Genomic DNA, 16,679 nt, shown 5'->3' with positions numbered 1-16,679 from the left:
GAATGAGCTCCTAAATAAATATATCACACTCAAGTAAAAGCCTGGAAAGCTAAGAAAGCAACCCCTGACAGCCCCCAAAAAGTCATAAATATCAATGTAAAGAAATAAGAGATCTTGCCAGCGCAGTAACTCACGCCTGTAATCCCAGCACTTTAGGAGGCTGAGACACGTAGATCACCTGAAGTCAGGAGTTCAAGACCACCCTGACCAACAAGGTGAAACCCCCTCTCTACTTAAAAAACACAAAAATTACCCAGGTGTAGTGGCAGGCACCTGTAGTTCCAGCTACTCGGGAGGCTGAGACAGAACTGCTTGAACCTGGGAGCTGGAGGTTGCAGTGAACTGAGATCACGCCACTGTACTCCAGCCTGGGTGACAGAGCAAGACTCTACCTCAAAACAAAACAAAAACAAAACAAAAACAAACAAACAAAAAAAACAGGAAATAAAAAGCTAAGGAAATATCAAAACCAAACAGATTCTTGGTTTGGAAACAAAATCATAGCATGTGTCATCCCATTCCTGGGGCCCCTTCTAATAATATGCATGGGACTAATGTTCTTACTCTGCCTAATTAACCTTTTTCAAAGATTTTTATCTGACAGGATCATGGCCATTTCACAGACAACTACCCGAAAACATCTACAGATGTCATTGCTCCTACAGTCAACCCGAGACCAGAAAACTCTCCATCCTCTAGTCAGCAGGAAGTAGCCAGAAGAACATGCCGTCCCTCCTCAAACTATAAGGTCTGGATTGACAGAGCAGGAGCACTGCCATCTTGGACAAGCCCCTCATTCTAAAATTCACCTTAATAAAAAAGTGCCTAAATCCAAAGGGCATCAGCCTAATGGCTAAGGTCAGCACGACCATAAACCACAAATAACATCTCCAATCAGAAACATTCCAAACTTCTCCCTGACCAGAGACATGCTAGCCCCGAAATAAACCCCCCTCCAGCCGGAAAGATGCTAGCCCCGAGATAACACCCCTCCTCGCCAGAAAGATGTCTGCCTCAAGATAACTTCCCCTCCTCCCAGAGAGATTCCAACCCCACCATAAACTTCTCCACACACATAAACATTCCAAGCTTGTGATAAGCCCCTCGCCCTAAAACCAATATATATTCTTAATCTGTAACAGAAAGCGCTCCTGACCAAAATCAGCCAGGAGCACCTGTCAGGTTTTGTCTAAAGTGAACCTGTCTTTATCTGCCAGCCGCATTTCATGTTTCTTTCCTCTTTCTTTAACTCTCACAATAGATATGCTCAAGCTTTCAAAATTACTAAGTAAGCAGTAGACCAAAATCTTCCTCTGGTGCTTTCTCCAGAATATATTCAGAGAATACTCATATCCTTAAGGATCAAAAACAGACATCATCTCTCCTCACTCTCCAAAATGCTATAAAAGCAGGTATTAAAATGGTATTAAGCCAAGTACGGTGGCTCAGGCTTGTAATCCCAGCACTTTGGGAGGCTGAGGTGGGTGGATCACCTGAGGTCAGGAGTTCGAGACCAGCCTGACCAACGTGGTGAAACCCCCATCTCTACTAAAAATGCAAAATTAGCCAGGTGTGGTGGCACATGCCTGCAATCCCAGCTACACGGGAGGCTGAGGCAGGAGAATCGCTTGAACCCAGGAGGCGGAGGTTGCAGTGAGACAAGGTCGTGCCATTGTACTCCAGCCTGGGCAATAAGAGTGAAACTCTGTCTCCAATAAATAAATAAATAAAATGGTATTAAAAGTAGACTATGCTCTCCATTCACAACCTAACAATAGTGATACCTCACATCCCTATCCCTCTATATCCCAATTACAGAACAAGTGAAACTAGGCAGGAGACTTGAAACCTATGACTTTCTTCAAAGGAGAAATGAATTAAATTAAGCCAGTAGCACTAATAAACATGCAACTTACCGATTTTCAAGTTGGAACAGTCAGCCTCAACAACCATAAGGAGGTTTTGGGATTGACTGATGTTTTCCCTGTGACAACAGTACAGGTCTCCTACATTAATTAGGTACCTACCCAATCTTTATCCCCACAATACAAACATTTTCTATCACAAGCACTTCCAAACTGCCCAAGTTAAGGTGGTTCTAGCATTCTGTCACAGTATGATGGACCACAGTGAGAAAAAAATAAAATACCACTGAAATGAAGCTTATTATACCAGAAATTCTTTTAAAAAGCCCAGTGTCTTAGGTACAGTTTATGTGACTACTGGCACACCAGGATAATTATTCTTGGTTTTCTTTTTATCTTTGACCATTATCTCTCTTCTTTTCTATTCACCAAAAAAAAAAAAAATTGCTTCTCACTGCCATTAGGAGATTTTGCAGGTTGGTTTATTTAATTGAACAAGGAGGAGATCCTATTTCAACCTTCTGCTGGAAACACCTAATTATTTAAGGCAATCCCAAGTAGCAGCTATGTAAATCACAGATGTTAAAACTACAGACTTCTAAGTTGTCAGAGAAATTCCTATTTTATGATAATCAAGAGAAACAAATAGGTCGACATATCAAATTTTATTTTTTGGCCACAACAAAGAATACTTAAATTCCACAAAGGAAGGGTGATACAAGGAAAAAACTGAGCTTGGTATAAAGCAGCCCATCACTTTTTAACATGTGGAATAAAAAACAAGAAAAACTACAAAATAGCAACAAAAAATAAAATAAAATACTTAAGCATAAACTTAAATGTCTAAAGTCTAAGCCAAAACTTCTGAAAGACATAAAAGTAGATTTGAACAAATGGAAAAATATTTCTTACTCCTGGCTAAGATAATTCAAGCTCACAAATATATCAGTTCTTCCTATATTAATTTATAAATAAATCCCAATTTAAAAGATCAACACTTTTTTTTATAAAGTTAGATGAACTGATGCCAAAGTTCATACAGAAAAATAAACATGTAAAAATAGGTAGGAAAACACCAAAAAGAAAAGCTACGAGGGCAGATTAACCCTATCAGTCATGAAAACATACTATGAAGCTTCTATAATCAAAACGGTATAGTAGTGACACAGGAATATGCAAACAGCCTAGCGGAATAAAATGGAAAGTCCAGAAATAGAGCCGAGCACATGTAGAAATTTAGCATATAGTAACAGTAACATCTCAAATAACTGGAACAAAGATAGTCTTTCTACTAAATTGTACCCAGACAAGTAGTTAATGATTTAGAAAAGATAAAATTAGATCATAATTCATACCACACATAGGAATAAACTCCAAATGTATCAGGGATTTAAATGCAAAAACTGAACCCTGATAACTACTAGAGGAAAATATAGATGACTTACCTGAGGATAGCAGGAAAGTTTTATAATAACACAAAATCCAGATAAAAGAGCAATAAATTCAACTGCATAGAGGGGAGGAATGACTCTTACACAACAAAAACCAAAACAAAACAAAAAAAACCTACCATACACAAAGTAAAAATTACATATATCACACCTAAGTATAAATTCCATAATAAAGGACTCTTCAGGGTTGATTGGGAAAAACCAAAATCGCATTTTTAAAATGGGCCAAAAAAAAGACAATTCATACAGACTCACAAAAACAAATAAAATGGACCTTGAATACATGAAAAGATGTTTAAGTGTACTCAAAATAGGAAGATTGTAAATTAAAACTACAATGAGATACCATTTCTCACCTATGAGATTAGCAAAAAATTTAAAAAGTAAGGCAACTTTTATAGCCAAAACTATGGGCCAACAGGCACTCATACTTAACTAGAGAGAATGCACATTGGTATAACCTTTATGGAGGAGCATTTAGCAGCTGTAAAAAGGATGAAAAAAAAATCTCTGAACTGATATGCAATGAATTCCAGGAAATATAACTTAAAGAAAAAGCAAAGTACAAAAGAGTATCTCCAATATGCTACCTCCTGTGTAAGGAAGAAAAAAAATGCATAAATGAACAGGTATGTGTAAAACAAAACTGAGGAAAAGTAAGCCAGAACATAATGAGGTTGGCCACCTACAGGGAGCGAGTGGAAATAAAACAGAAAGAATTGAGAAGAAACTACACTAGATTTCTGACTTTTGGAACCATATTAGTGTTTCACAGAGTGAAAACATAAATAATTTTTTTTAATCAAAAAGAATGGGGGCGAAGTTCTAAGAAGTGATACATACAGAAACAGATGAACCTAACTACTTCAAATTAATAGTCTATGCTGTAGGGAAAATTTAAAATTACAAAAAACAGAAAAATCCAAATACTTTTTGAATATAATATAAAATCCATATGCCTTTCAAACTAAAGATAAAAAACACACAAGCACTGAACTCTGCCCCCAGGGGTATGAGTTAGCAGTTCTGAAACTACCTTGTAAATTCTAGGATTGAGCAAATAAAGTAAATATATTGTGGATGACAGCAGTCAGGTTTTCTCACTTCAGAAAGAAGAGTTACAAATATAGAAATACAGAAGGCTAGAGTGAACTCTGTGATGTTGCTCTGCAATTAAAAGTATTAATTTTTAATAAAAAGAAATACAGAAAAAAACACGTGTGAATATGCTTGCATGCATGTGCACACACATACACCTATTGTCTAAGTTCTGTTGGCTAAGAGGATCTAGATCCAGCTTGAAAGGGCTTTCACTGGCCAAATCTGAAGCAGTTTTTTTTTTTTTTTTTTTTTTTGAGGTGGAGTCTCACTCTGTTGCCCAGGCTGGAGTGCAGTGGCACAATCTCAGCTCACTGCAAGCTCCACCTCCCGGGTTCACACCATTCTCCTGCCTCAGCCTCCCTAGTAGCTGGAACTACAGGCACCCGCCACCACGCCCGGCTAATTTTTTCTACTTTTTAGTAGAGACGGGGTTTCACCATATTAGCCAGGATGGTCTCAATCTCCTAACCTCGTGATCCGCCTGCCTCAGCCTCCCAAAGTGCTGGGATTACAGGCATGAGCCACCACGCCTGGACTGAAGCAATCTGGGTATCAAAATAAATGACTAAGATTATAACCCATTTAATAAAATAAGAGTCAATGAGTCCATATGATATATACAAATAAATGAGAGAAGGGAAAAGCTTTCCTCATAATCCTTACAGTAGAATCTAATTAATAAATAAAGAAGGAAAAAAAGAATTAGAAAATTACCATTTGTAGCCATTACTATAACTGATTCTAACAAAAGCTCATTAATGCATACTGAAACAAGTTGGTAAAAGCTGTATGAGAAAAAGGTTATTTACATAATCTAAAAGTACTTCCCTACAGATTCCTTATTAATGATGAAGAGAAAAACAGTAACTCTACAGTAAAGAAACCTAGCAAACACTACCTTAAGTGACAGAAGTCAATATCATCATTAACTAGACAGACAGACATCATGGGTCTCCTGATATAATGCCTTAAGAAGAAAAAAATCATTTCTATGATATTCTTTCTAAAAATGAATATGCTGAACCTAATTATGAGGAAACATTACACAAACCCAAATAGCTGTCCTATACTATTCAAAAACATGAATGTCATGAAAGACAGCAAGTGAGGAACTCTTCCTGGTATAGAAGACTAGAGATATCACAACTAAACACATGACCCAGGATTTTCTTGTGCTACAATGGACATTTTTGGAACAACTGGACATATTTCAATAAAGCCTGCACATTAGATAATACTATTGTATAATTGTTAATTTCTTGATTTTTAAAATAATTATTATGTGGTTACATAAGCAAATGTCTCTGAGTTTGGGAAACAGACACTGAATAATTTAGGGATAAAAGAGCCTCACACTTAAAAGTTGCATTCAAACATTTCAGGAAATAATATGTGCGGCCAGGCACACACATCTATAATCCCAGTACTTTAGGAGGCCAAGGCAGGAGGATCACTTAAGCCCAGGAGCTTGAGACCAGCCTGGGCAAAACAGGAAGACATTGTCTCTATCAGAAAAAAAAAAAATTCAAAACTAGCTGGATGTGGTGGCGCACACCTATGGTTATCTATTTGGGAGGCTGAGGTAGGAGAATCACTAAGCCTAGGAGTTGGAGGCTGCAGTAGCCATGACCATACCACTGCACTCCAGCTGGGTTATATGGCAAGACCTTACCTGAAAAACATAAAAATAATATATAGAGAGAGGAAGAAACTGTAAAAGTGAGTGTGATAAATATTAGTATTTGGAAATCTGGATAAAAGGAAATCTGGATAAAAGGAAATTATGTATAGTAATGGCAATGTTAAGCCTGAAATTTTATATATATATATATATATATATATATATATATATAATTTTTTTTTTTTTTTTTTGAGACGGAGTCTCGCTCTGTTACCAGGCTGGAGTGCAGTGGTGTGATCTCAGCTCACTGCAACCTCCGCTTCCCAGGTTCAAGTGATTCTCCTGCCTCAGCCACCATGCCCAGCTAATTTTTGTATTTTTTAGTAGAGACAAGGTTTCACCATGTTGGCCAGGATGGTCTTGATCTCCTGACATTGTGATCCACCCGCCTGGGCCTCCCAAAGTGCTGGGATTACAGGCATGAGCCACCATGCCCGGCCTAAGCCAGAAATAATTTATTTATTTTTATTTTTTTTTTGAGATGGAGTCTCCCTCTGTCCCCCAGGCTGGAAGAAAATTATAATGAACATGTAATAATATTGAGAAAAGCAACATAGTAAAGTACCCTCCTAAAGGGCATCAGCACATTAAATGCATCTAGAAGATGCCCAAGTTCAAAACAAACGGAGGAGGCAGTGTTCAAATGGTTAAAACAAGACGTATTTACATGGAGGAAGACTTGTACTTACATATAAGATGTATTTGCATGGAGAAAGACTCCCATTCCCAAGAGCAACAAAAAAATTACTACACATAACTAGATAAAATAAGTAAGAAAAGTTTAAAACCTACATAATTATAAAGTTTTACATCAAAAATTGGATTAATGCAGAGAATTATCACATTTCTGGATGGGAAGGCTGAATATTGTAAATCTGTACATTCTGTCCAACTAATCTGCAAATTTTACACGATTTTAATCAAATCTAAAGTTTGTTTTTGTTTTGTTGAGGTTGCAGGAGAAACATCACAGGCTAATGATACTTGATACACAGATTTATTAAGAGAAATACTCATTTGTTAACACTCAAACTACGCTGTTAGTTCTCATCATCAGAGAAGTGTTACATAAGCCAAAATGGACAAATCAGTGGAAAAGAAAAGGAAACCCAGAAGAAAATCCAGTGTATATACGGTAACATAATACATGGTTTTTAAAATGCCATTTGCCCACCAGTGGGAAAAGGATAAACTTTATAAAAATGGTTTCTGAGACAAATGACCTACTACTTGGGGGAAGGTTAACTTATATTACTACTTTATACTACATCCCAAAATATAACCCCAGAAAGATTAAAGAAATATGGCAAAATAAAATTCCTAGAGAAAATGACATTATTTATAAGATACAACAGGCCCTTTCTCAGCATTATGCCAAAGCCCAAATCAACAATATCTGAAAAGCAAAAGGTATCACAAGCAAAGTCAACACAAACAAATAATTTTTTCTCACAGATAGTTCATATTATTGTGGAGGCAGCTTCTAGGATGGCCCTAAATGATACCTGCCTCCTGGTATTCACACCCTTGTCTAATCACCTCACCAATATTAGGTTAGAAAAAAACTTTTGGTTTCTGTCTTGGGCTTACTATTTTTCCAGTGGAACCCTTGCCATGTGGGAAGCTAACTGGCAAGACCTCAGAAAGCCCAGTGAACAGGCCCGTGTGGCAAGGGACCAAAGTCTGCCGACGATCACACAGTACACTTGGGGACAGATATTTCCTCCTTCAAACAAACCTTCAGATGAGACTGCAGCCCTGGCTGATGCCTGGATTACCGTCTGGTGAGAGGCCCTGGGCCAGAGGTTCCTAGCTAAGCCATGCCTGAAGTTCCAACGCACAGAAGCACTGAGATAATAAAATCTTTGTTGCTCTACACTATTACATTTTAAATGGGTTTTAACAAATGAGTAAGGAAGACACACACTCTAAAAGGGGGTAAAAAGAGTCACAACATGAAAAATGATGTTGTAAATTAAAAAAATTTTTCAGGGCCAGGCATGGTGATTCAGACCATAATCCCACCACTTTAGGAAGCCAAGAGGGAGAACCAGTTTAGGCCAGGAGCTCGAGACCAACCTGGGCCATGTAGTGAGATGCATCTCTACAGAAAATTTAAAACAGAAAAGAAAGTAACAAAAATAATTTTTCACCTACAGAATTGAAAAACATAAAAATACTCCTAATATCTAAAGGCTACACAGGAAATGGGCATTACTCATATTCAAATAAGGTACATTTAAATGGATAAAATCTAACTAGAAGGCAGCCTATATCAAGGTTTAAAGTGCTCTCCTACTCTTCAACCCTAGAATTCTACTTTTATAAACTGTATTCTGATAAGGCATATATATACCCTGTTTGGTACGGAAAAAAATTTTTAATAGCTATCAATTGAACAATGGCTAATTAGGGTATATCCACACAATAAAATATAATGCAACCATGAGAGAATGAAATAAAACCAATCTCTCTCTTTCTTGAGAAGGAGAAAGAGGGTGTGGTTTAAATACTTTGATAGAAAGAGGTATGACACTGAGAATCTGATACTATGATATAGAAAGAGGATTAATACTGTGAGAGAAAGAGAGAAGGGGTAGAGGGGTTTGATACAGTGAGGATAAAATGTGTTAAGGCACTGCAGAGTCTGTCCAGATTCGAATCTTTGCCCATCCGTCCACTTGCCAACTGTGTGACCCTGGACAAGTTAATTTAAAATTTCTTTGTACTTAGGCTTCCTTATCCAAATGATAACAGTATCAATCACACAGTACTAATGGTAAGAATTATGTAAAACTACACATGTCAAAAAATACATATAATAAGCAAGTATTTGCTATCATCAACTACTAATCCCCCAAAATGGAATGTGTGGGTATTTAGGAGACAAATATTTAAAAAATAGAGATGCTGTCATAAAAAATGTGGAATTTCCTAGTTTATGGACAATAAGGGCTCAAGGAATTTAGAACAGCAAGATCTCCGTAGCTGACTTGAATCATCTGGTAAGTTTCATACAGGAAGAATTTGACCTGAGTTTTCACAGATGCACAGAATTTACATAGCAGGAGAATGGGAGTGATAGAAACGCTGAATAAAAGCAGAGTGGTCATAGAGAAGAACATATTTCAAGGCCAATAATATAAAAAGTTTGGAAAGTTAAGTATCTGGAGAAAATGGAAGACTATGGAAGTTTCTGAGTACACAAGTAAAATAGGTAGGTTTTACTTTCTAGACTATGAAGACCCATAGAAGATTTATGGGCAAGAGAAACAACATGACCAGTGAAACCTCTGGGATTATTCTAGTCTTAGTATGCAGAAGAGATTAGAAAGGAGAAGACTAAGGTAGACGTTTATAAGTGGTTAAGCCAAATAATGACAGGGTCTGACAAGAATAGTAGTGAAGAGAAAGAAAAAGAAGAGACACAGCCACAAGACAGTATGAGGAAAAAAGAAAATCAAGTTAAACAATGACTGGATATTAGGGATGAGCGAATAGAATAGTCTGAATAACAGTGAATTATAAAACCATTAAAAAGAAAAAGCAAATCCAAAGTTCTGGGAACCAGTAGGAGAGATTTCCATTGAGTCTTAAAAGTTAAGCCGTGGTTAGATAAGATGGCTTGCCAATCTGAGATAGCAGTACAACATTCAGATATCAAGATCCAGTGGGCATTTGACAACATAAGACTAGTACTTGGGGGAGAGGTGAGAACTGAAAACAAAAACAACTGAATTTTTTAAAACTCTTTAGAACGTTCTAGACATTTACAGCGGATGGACACCAGAATGTGGTATAACTGGTGTTAGAACAGAACTGTGATCACTTCTTATTATTATATGCCTTCATGTTTACCATAGGTCTTAGCACATAGGAAGCTCTCAATAAAATGTTGCAGAGGTGGGAAGGGTAGGAAAGGGAGCAATGCTGCATAGTGGCAGAGGCTTAATTACAGCAGCCAGTGTCTTCTGGCTCTCTCTGCTATACCACAACGTAGAGATAACATCTGAGCTTCCATGCATAGGCTCCCCTAATGAGGTACAGAAAAAGAAAAGAGATGACAAGAACTGAACCTTGGGATTGCTAGTGTCTAGAGGCAGAAGGACAAGAAAAAGGAAGATAGCAAAAAAAAAAAAAAGTTACAAGAAAAATGAATAGTGTTGTAACACGGTTTGGATGTTTACCCCTTTCCAAACCACATGTTGACATGTAATCTCCAGTGTTGGAGGTAGAGCCCGGTGGGAGGTATTGGATCAAGGGGGTCAACCCCTTATGAATGGGTTAGCACCATCCCCTTGTTGATGAGTGAGTTTCCACTCAGTTCACAGGAGATCTGGTTATTTAAGAGAGTCTGGGGACGGGCATGGTGGCTCATGCCTGTAATCCCAGCACTTTGGGAGGCTGAGACAGGCAAATTGCCTGAGCTCAGGAGATTGAGACTAGCTTGGACAACATGGCAAAACCCTGTTTCTACAAAATAATAACAACAATAAAAATAATAAGAAAGTCTGGATCTCCCCCTTCATGCTCTGGCTCAGCTCTCACCATGTGATGCACCTACTCGCCCTTCACCTTCTACCCGTGATTAGAAGCTTCCTGAGACAATTATTAGAAGCAGATGTCTGCACCACACTTTCTGTACAGCTTGCAGAACTGTGAGCCAATTAAACCTCTTTTCTTTATAAATTACTCAACGTCAGGTATTCCTTTATAGAGATGCAAAAATAGACTAACACAAGTTGCATCATGAATTAAAAAAATTTTTTTCAAGAAAGGAAGCATAGGAAACTACACAAAATACTTATATGCTACAGGCAGTGTTCCTCTGGTCTACATCAACACAGTACAAGGGTGGGGACAGGTCGCTTTTTAAAGTATAAATTAAGAAATTTTAACTTACCTTTCACAGGATTTATATATATATGTCATTTATAATGACTACAAAAGTAATACTGCAATCTTCAGTGAATTTTCTCTCTACAAAATACACGACTAGAAATAAAATCATTGTAATGCTTGAGCTGGACAAAAATGTGCACAATAGAAGAAATTTGAAGCAAAAAGAAACAACCAAAAAATAATCATTTATGGTACATGTATTATGACAGCAACAAAATACATGAAATACCAGACGTTTTACCTTAAATCTCTTGTCCTGCAATACTTTCTTGATGGCGACCAGTTCTCCTGAATCACAAAGTTTGGCTTGATACACCACACCAAATGATCCATTTCCAATCACTTTAGTGTCTGTATAGCTGACTTCTTGTGGCCTGTCTGGACCCTGCCCAGGAGTTGCTACCACTGTGGTCACCTTGCTGCCATCCTTGTCTCCTAACGGAAGAAAGGAAAAAAAAATTTTTTTTAATGAGAACTATAAGGAATTAAATAGAGAAAATTGCCAACATATACAAGGTAAACTAAATTCTTTCTTTCTTTTTTTCTTTCTTTATTTTTGAGATGGAGTCTCACTCTTGTCACTCAGGCTGAAGTACAGTGGCACAATCTCGGCTCACTGCAACCTCTGCCTCCCAGATTCAAGCAATTCTCCTGCCTCAACCTCCCGAGTAGCTGGGATTACAGGCACCTGCCACCACGTCTGGCTAATTTTTGTATTTTTAGCAGAGACGCGGTTTCACCATGTTGGCCAGGCTGGTCTTGAACTTCTGACCTCAGGTGATCCGCCCTCCTTGGCCTCCAAAGTGCTGGGATTATAGGCATCAGCCACCGTGCCTGGCCAAAATAAACCATATTCTTTACTACAAATTATTTTTCGTTTATCACATGTAATTACTTCAATTACTTGTTTTGATTATAAGTCATTTTTTAAACTCCCATGTATTTAGTCATTCCACAGACCAAACACAATGCTTAGTTTCAATCCTATGAGGTAGACAGTACTGTTCCCACATTATAGGTAATAGGAAGAATGTTAGATTTGCCCATGGTCAAATAGCAAATTGTGAGCCCATAAAAGTCTGACCTTATCCATCCAATTCTAAAAGGTCTTAGGGCTTTTCTCAAGATCTTATTTTACTTGAAAATAAAATGTGTGCAAATAAAAATGTTTAATAATTCTGACTCTCTTCAGATCCTTCTGCGTTTAGGAAAGTAAGGCTTTGAGTTTTAAGTTCCCTGAATAATCTTTTTCACAAAGTAGAAGACCTCTCAGAGAAAGCTCAGGTTAAGAAAAGAATGTTAATTTGGGGTTAACAGATATAAAACTTAAATAATCCAATCCATTCTGAACTGAGGCCCAATTACAAGCAGATTACTGGCTCCAGGGTCTCTATTTACTCATAGCTCTCTTCTTCCCTTTTTTGCCTTCTCTCATCCCTGGTAGCAATTCAAAGGCTTTCTTCAATTGAGGCACAAGAGCCACCTCCTACTTGACCAGGCACAGTCCACAGTCACCATGTTGTTTTCTGAATTCTTAATCGATTCTCTGAATTATGCTACCTAGTATCTGATCTAAAAGAGCTTTACATTGTTCTTTTAGTGACTTCAATGTACACAAAAATGTCTACTATTTCTTCTCTCTTCCCTGACAAATCTAAAACCAATTCTCAGTACAATATAAGTCCTTAGGCTCACTTATTGGACTTTTACTTTTTCCTGTTATTCTTCCATTATGACAATTTTCATTTTAAAATACTAACTGAATTCCAACTAACCTAATAAAAGTAATATAATATTTATGAGTATTTTTCTCTGTGAAATATAAATTGCTAGATAAATGAATATCCAAATGCACTAATAAGATATTATAACCAATATTTATATCCATTTAAATTCACAGAAGTATTAATATACACAAAAGCCAGTGAATGTCTGCGACCAATTAACACCTTCGTTTGCAAGATGGCATTTATGGTTGCTTCCAAGATGGTCGAATAGCTCTGGTCTACAACTCTCAGGAAGATCGATGCAGAAGACAGGTGATTTCTACATTTCCACCTTAGGTACATGGTTCATTTCACTGGGACTGGTTGGACAGTGGGTGCACCCCACGGAGGGCGAGCCGAAGCAGGGCAGGGCGTCGCCTCTCCCAGGAAGCGCAAGAAATCAGGGGATTTCCTTTTCCTACCCAAGGGAAAGCATGAGTGACTGTACCTGGAGGAGTGATACACTCCTGCCCAAATACTGTGCTTTTCCCATGTTCTTCGCAACCAGCAGACCACGAGATCCCCTCCCATGCCTGACTCGGCGGGTCCCACACCCACATAGCCTTGCTCACTGCCAGGGCAGCAGTCTGAGATCAACCTAAGATGCAGGAGCTTGGTGGGGGGAGGGGCGTCTGCCATTGCTAAGGCTTGAGTAGGCAGTTCTATGCTCACAGTGTAAACAAAGCAGCAGGGAAGCTCAAACTGGGCAGAACCCACCAGAGCTCAGCAAGGCCTACTGCTTCTTTTACATTCCACCTCTGGGGGCAAGGCATAGCTGAACAAAAGGCAGCAGACAGCTTCTGCAGACATAAACGTCCCTATCTGACAGCTCTGAAGAGAGCAGTGGTTCTCCCAGCACAGCGTTTGAGCTCTGAGAACTGACAGACTGCCTCTACAAGTGGGTCCCTGACCCCCGTGTAACCTAACTGGGAGACACCTCACAGTAGGGGCCGACAGACGCTTCATACAGGCAGCTGTCCCTCTGGGACGAAACTTCCAGAGGAAGATCAGGCAGCAATATTTGCTGTTCTGCAATATTTGCTATTCTGCAGCCTCTGCTGGTGATACCCAAGCAAACAGGGTCTGGAGTGGACCTCTAGCAAACTCCAACAGACGTGCAGCTGAGGGACCTGACTGTTAGAAGGAAAACTAACAAACATAAAGGAATAGCATCAACATCAACTCAAAGGACATCCACACCAAAACCCCATCTGTAGGTCACCAACATCAAAGGCCAAAGGTAGACAAAACCACAAAGATGGGGACACAGCAGAAAGGCTGAAAATTCCAAAAACCATAACACCTCTTCTCCTCCAAAGAAACACAACTACTCGCCAACAAGGGAACAAAACTGGACACAGAATGAGTTTGACAAGCTGACAGAAGTAGGCTTCAGAAGGTCAGTAATAACAAAAAATTTCTCCGAGCTAAAGAAGTATGTTCTAACCCATTGCAAGGAAGCTAAAAACCCTGAAAAAACATTAGACAAATGGCTAACTAGAATAAACAATGTAGAGAAGAGCTTAAATGACCTGATGGAGCTGAAAACCATAGTACAAGAACTTGGTGAAGCACATACAAGCTTCAATACCCGATTCAATCAAGCAGAAGAAAGGATATCAGTGATTGAAGATCAAATTAATGAAATAAAGTGAGAAGACAAGATTAGAGAAAAAAGAGTGAAAAGAAATGAACAAAGCCTCCAAGAAATATGGCACTATGTGAAAAGACCAAATCTACGTTTGAATGGTGTACCTGAAAGTGATGGGGAGAATGGAACCAAGTTAGAAACCACTCCTAAGGATATTAACCGTGAGAACTTCCCCAACGTAGCAAGGCAGGCCAACATTCAAATTCAGGAAATACAGAGAACACCATAAAGATACTCCTCGAGAAGGGCAACCCCAAGACACATAACTGTCAGATACACCAAGGTGGAAATGAAGGAAAAAATGTTAAGGGCAGCCAGAGAGAAAGGTTGGGTTACCCGCAAAGGGAAGGCCATCAGACTAACAGCGGATCCATCAGCAGAAACCCCACAAGCCAGAAGAGAGTGGGGGAAAACATTCAACATTCTTAAAGAAAAGAGTTTTCAACCCAGAATTCCATATCCAGTCAAACTAAGCTTCATAAGTGAAGGAGAAATAAAATCCTTTATAGACAAGCAAATGCTAGGATTTTGTCACCACCAGGCCTGCCTTACAAGAGCTCTGGAAGGAAGCACTAACCATGGATAGGAACAACTGGTACCAGCCACTGCAAAAACATGCCAAATTATAAAGACCATCGATGCTAAGAAGAAACTGCATCAATTAATGGGTGAAATAACCAGCTAGCATCATGACAGGATCAAATTCACACCTAACAACATTAACCCTAAATGTAAATGGGCTAAATGCCAAAATTAAAAGACACAGACTGGCAAACTGGATGAACAGTCAAGATCCATCAGTGTGCTGTATTCAGGAGACCCATCTCATGTACAAAGACATACACAGGCTCAAAATAAAGGGATGGAGGAAGATCTACCAAGCAAATGGAAAGCAAAAAAAAAAAAATCCCGGTCTCTGATTAAAAAAAACTTTAAACCAACAAAGATCAAAAGAGACAAAGAAGGCCATTACACAATGGTAAAGTGATCAGTTCAACAAGAAGAGCTAACTTAAATATATACGCACCCAATACAGGAGCACCCAGATTTATAAAAAGCAAGTCCTCGGACACCTACAAAGAGACTTAAGACTCCCACACAATACTAATGGGAGACTTTAATACCCCACTATCAATATTAGACAGATCAAAGAGACAGAAAATTAACAAGGATACTCAGGACTTGAACTCGGCTCTGGACCAAGCAGACCTAATAGACACCTACAGAATTCTACACCCCAAGTCAACAGAATATACATTCTTCTCAGCACCACATCGCACTTATTCTAAAACTGACCACATAACTGGAAGTAAAACACTCCTCAGCAAATGTAAAAGAACAGAAATCACAACAAACTGTCTCTCAGACCACAGTGCTATCAAATTAGAACTCAGGATTAAGAATCTCAAAACCACACAACTGCATGGAAACTGAACAACCTGCTCCTGAATGCCTACTTGGTAAGTAACAAAATTAAGGCAAAAAGAAATAAGTTATTTGCAACCAATGAGAACAAAGACACAACATACCAGAATCTCTGGAACACATTTAAAGCAGTGTTTAGAGGGAAAGTTAGAGCACTAAATGCCCACAAGAGAAAGCAGGAGAGATCTAAAATCAACATCCTAACATCACAATTAAAATAACTAGACAAGTAAGAGCAAACAAATTCAAAAGCTAACAGAAGACAAGATATAAATAAGATCCAAGCAGAAGTGAAGGAGACAGAGACACAAAAAAACCTCAAAAAAAAAAAAAAAAATCAATGAATCCAGAGGCTGATTTTTTGAAAAGATCAACAAAATAGATAGACCACTAGCAAAACTAATAAAGAAGAAATGAGAGAAGAATCAAATAGATGCAATAAAAAATGACAAACGGGATATCACCACCGATCACACAGAAATACAAAATACCATCAGAGAATACTATAAACACCTCTATGCAAATAAACTAGAAAATCTAGAAGAAATGGATAAATACCTGGAGAATACACCCTCCCAAGACTAAACCAGGAAGTTGAACCTCTGGATAGACCAATAACAGGCTCTGAAATTGAGGCAATAATTAATAGCCTACCAACAAAAAAAGTCCAGGACCAGACAAATTCACGGCTGAATTCTACCAGAGGTACAAAGAGGAGCTGGTATCATTCCTTCTGAAACTATTCCGATCAATAGAAAAAAGGGGAATCCTCCCTAACTCATTTTATGAGGTCGGCATCATCCTGATACCAAATGATACCTGGCAGAGACACAACAA

The 16,679-nt window shown here is 38.4% G+C and overlaps 1 protein-coding gene across 4 annotated transcripts in view; it reads right to left on the bottom strand.

Moving 5' to 3' along the window:
* The window catches only part of GSK3B (glycogen synthase kinase 3 beta), a 269,831-nt gene that overhangs the window by 165,617 nt on the left and 87,535 nt on the right, over positions 1 to 16,679 (bottom strand). For all 4 annotated transcript variants that reach the window (XM_005548051.4, XM_005548052.4, XM_045384687.2 and 1 more), the window contains exon 2: positions 11,242 to 11,435. In XM_005548051.4, the coding sequence (XP_005548108.1) occupies positions 11,242 to 11,435 (194 nt within the window). The remainder of the gene's footprint in view (positions 1 to 11,241; positions 11,436 to 16,679) is intronic.

The sequence above is a fragment of the Macaca fascicularis genome, chromosome 2 (assembly GCF_037993035.2).
Source record: "Macaca fascicularis isolate 582-1 chromosome 2, T2T-MFA8v1.1".
In the NCBI taxonomy this organism is placed as follows: Eukaryota; Metazoa; Chordata; class Mammalia; order Primates; family Cercopithecidae; genus Macaca; species Macaca fascicularis.
This window is presented reverse-complemented; position numbering and strand designations above follow the sequence as displayed.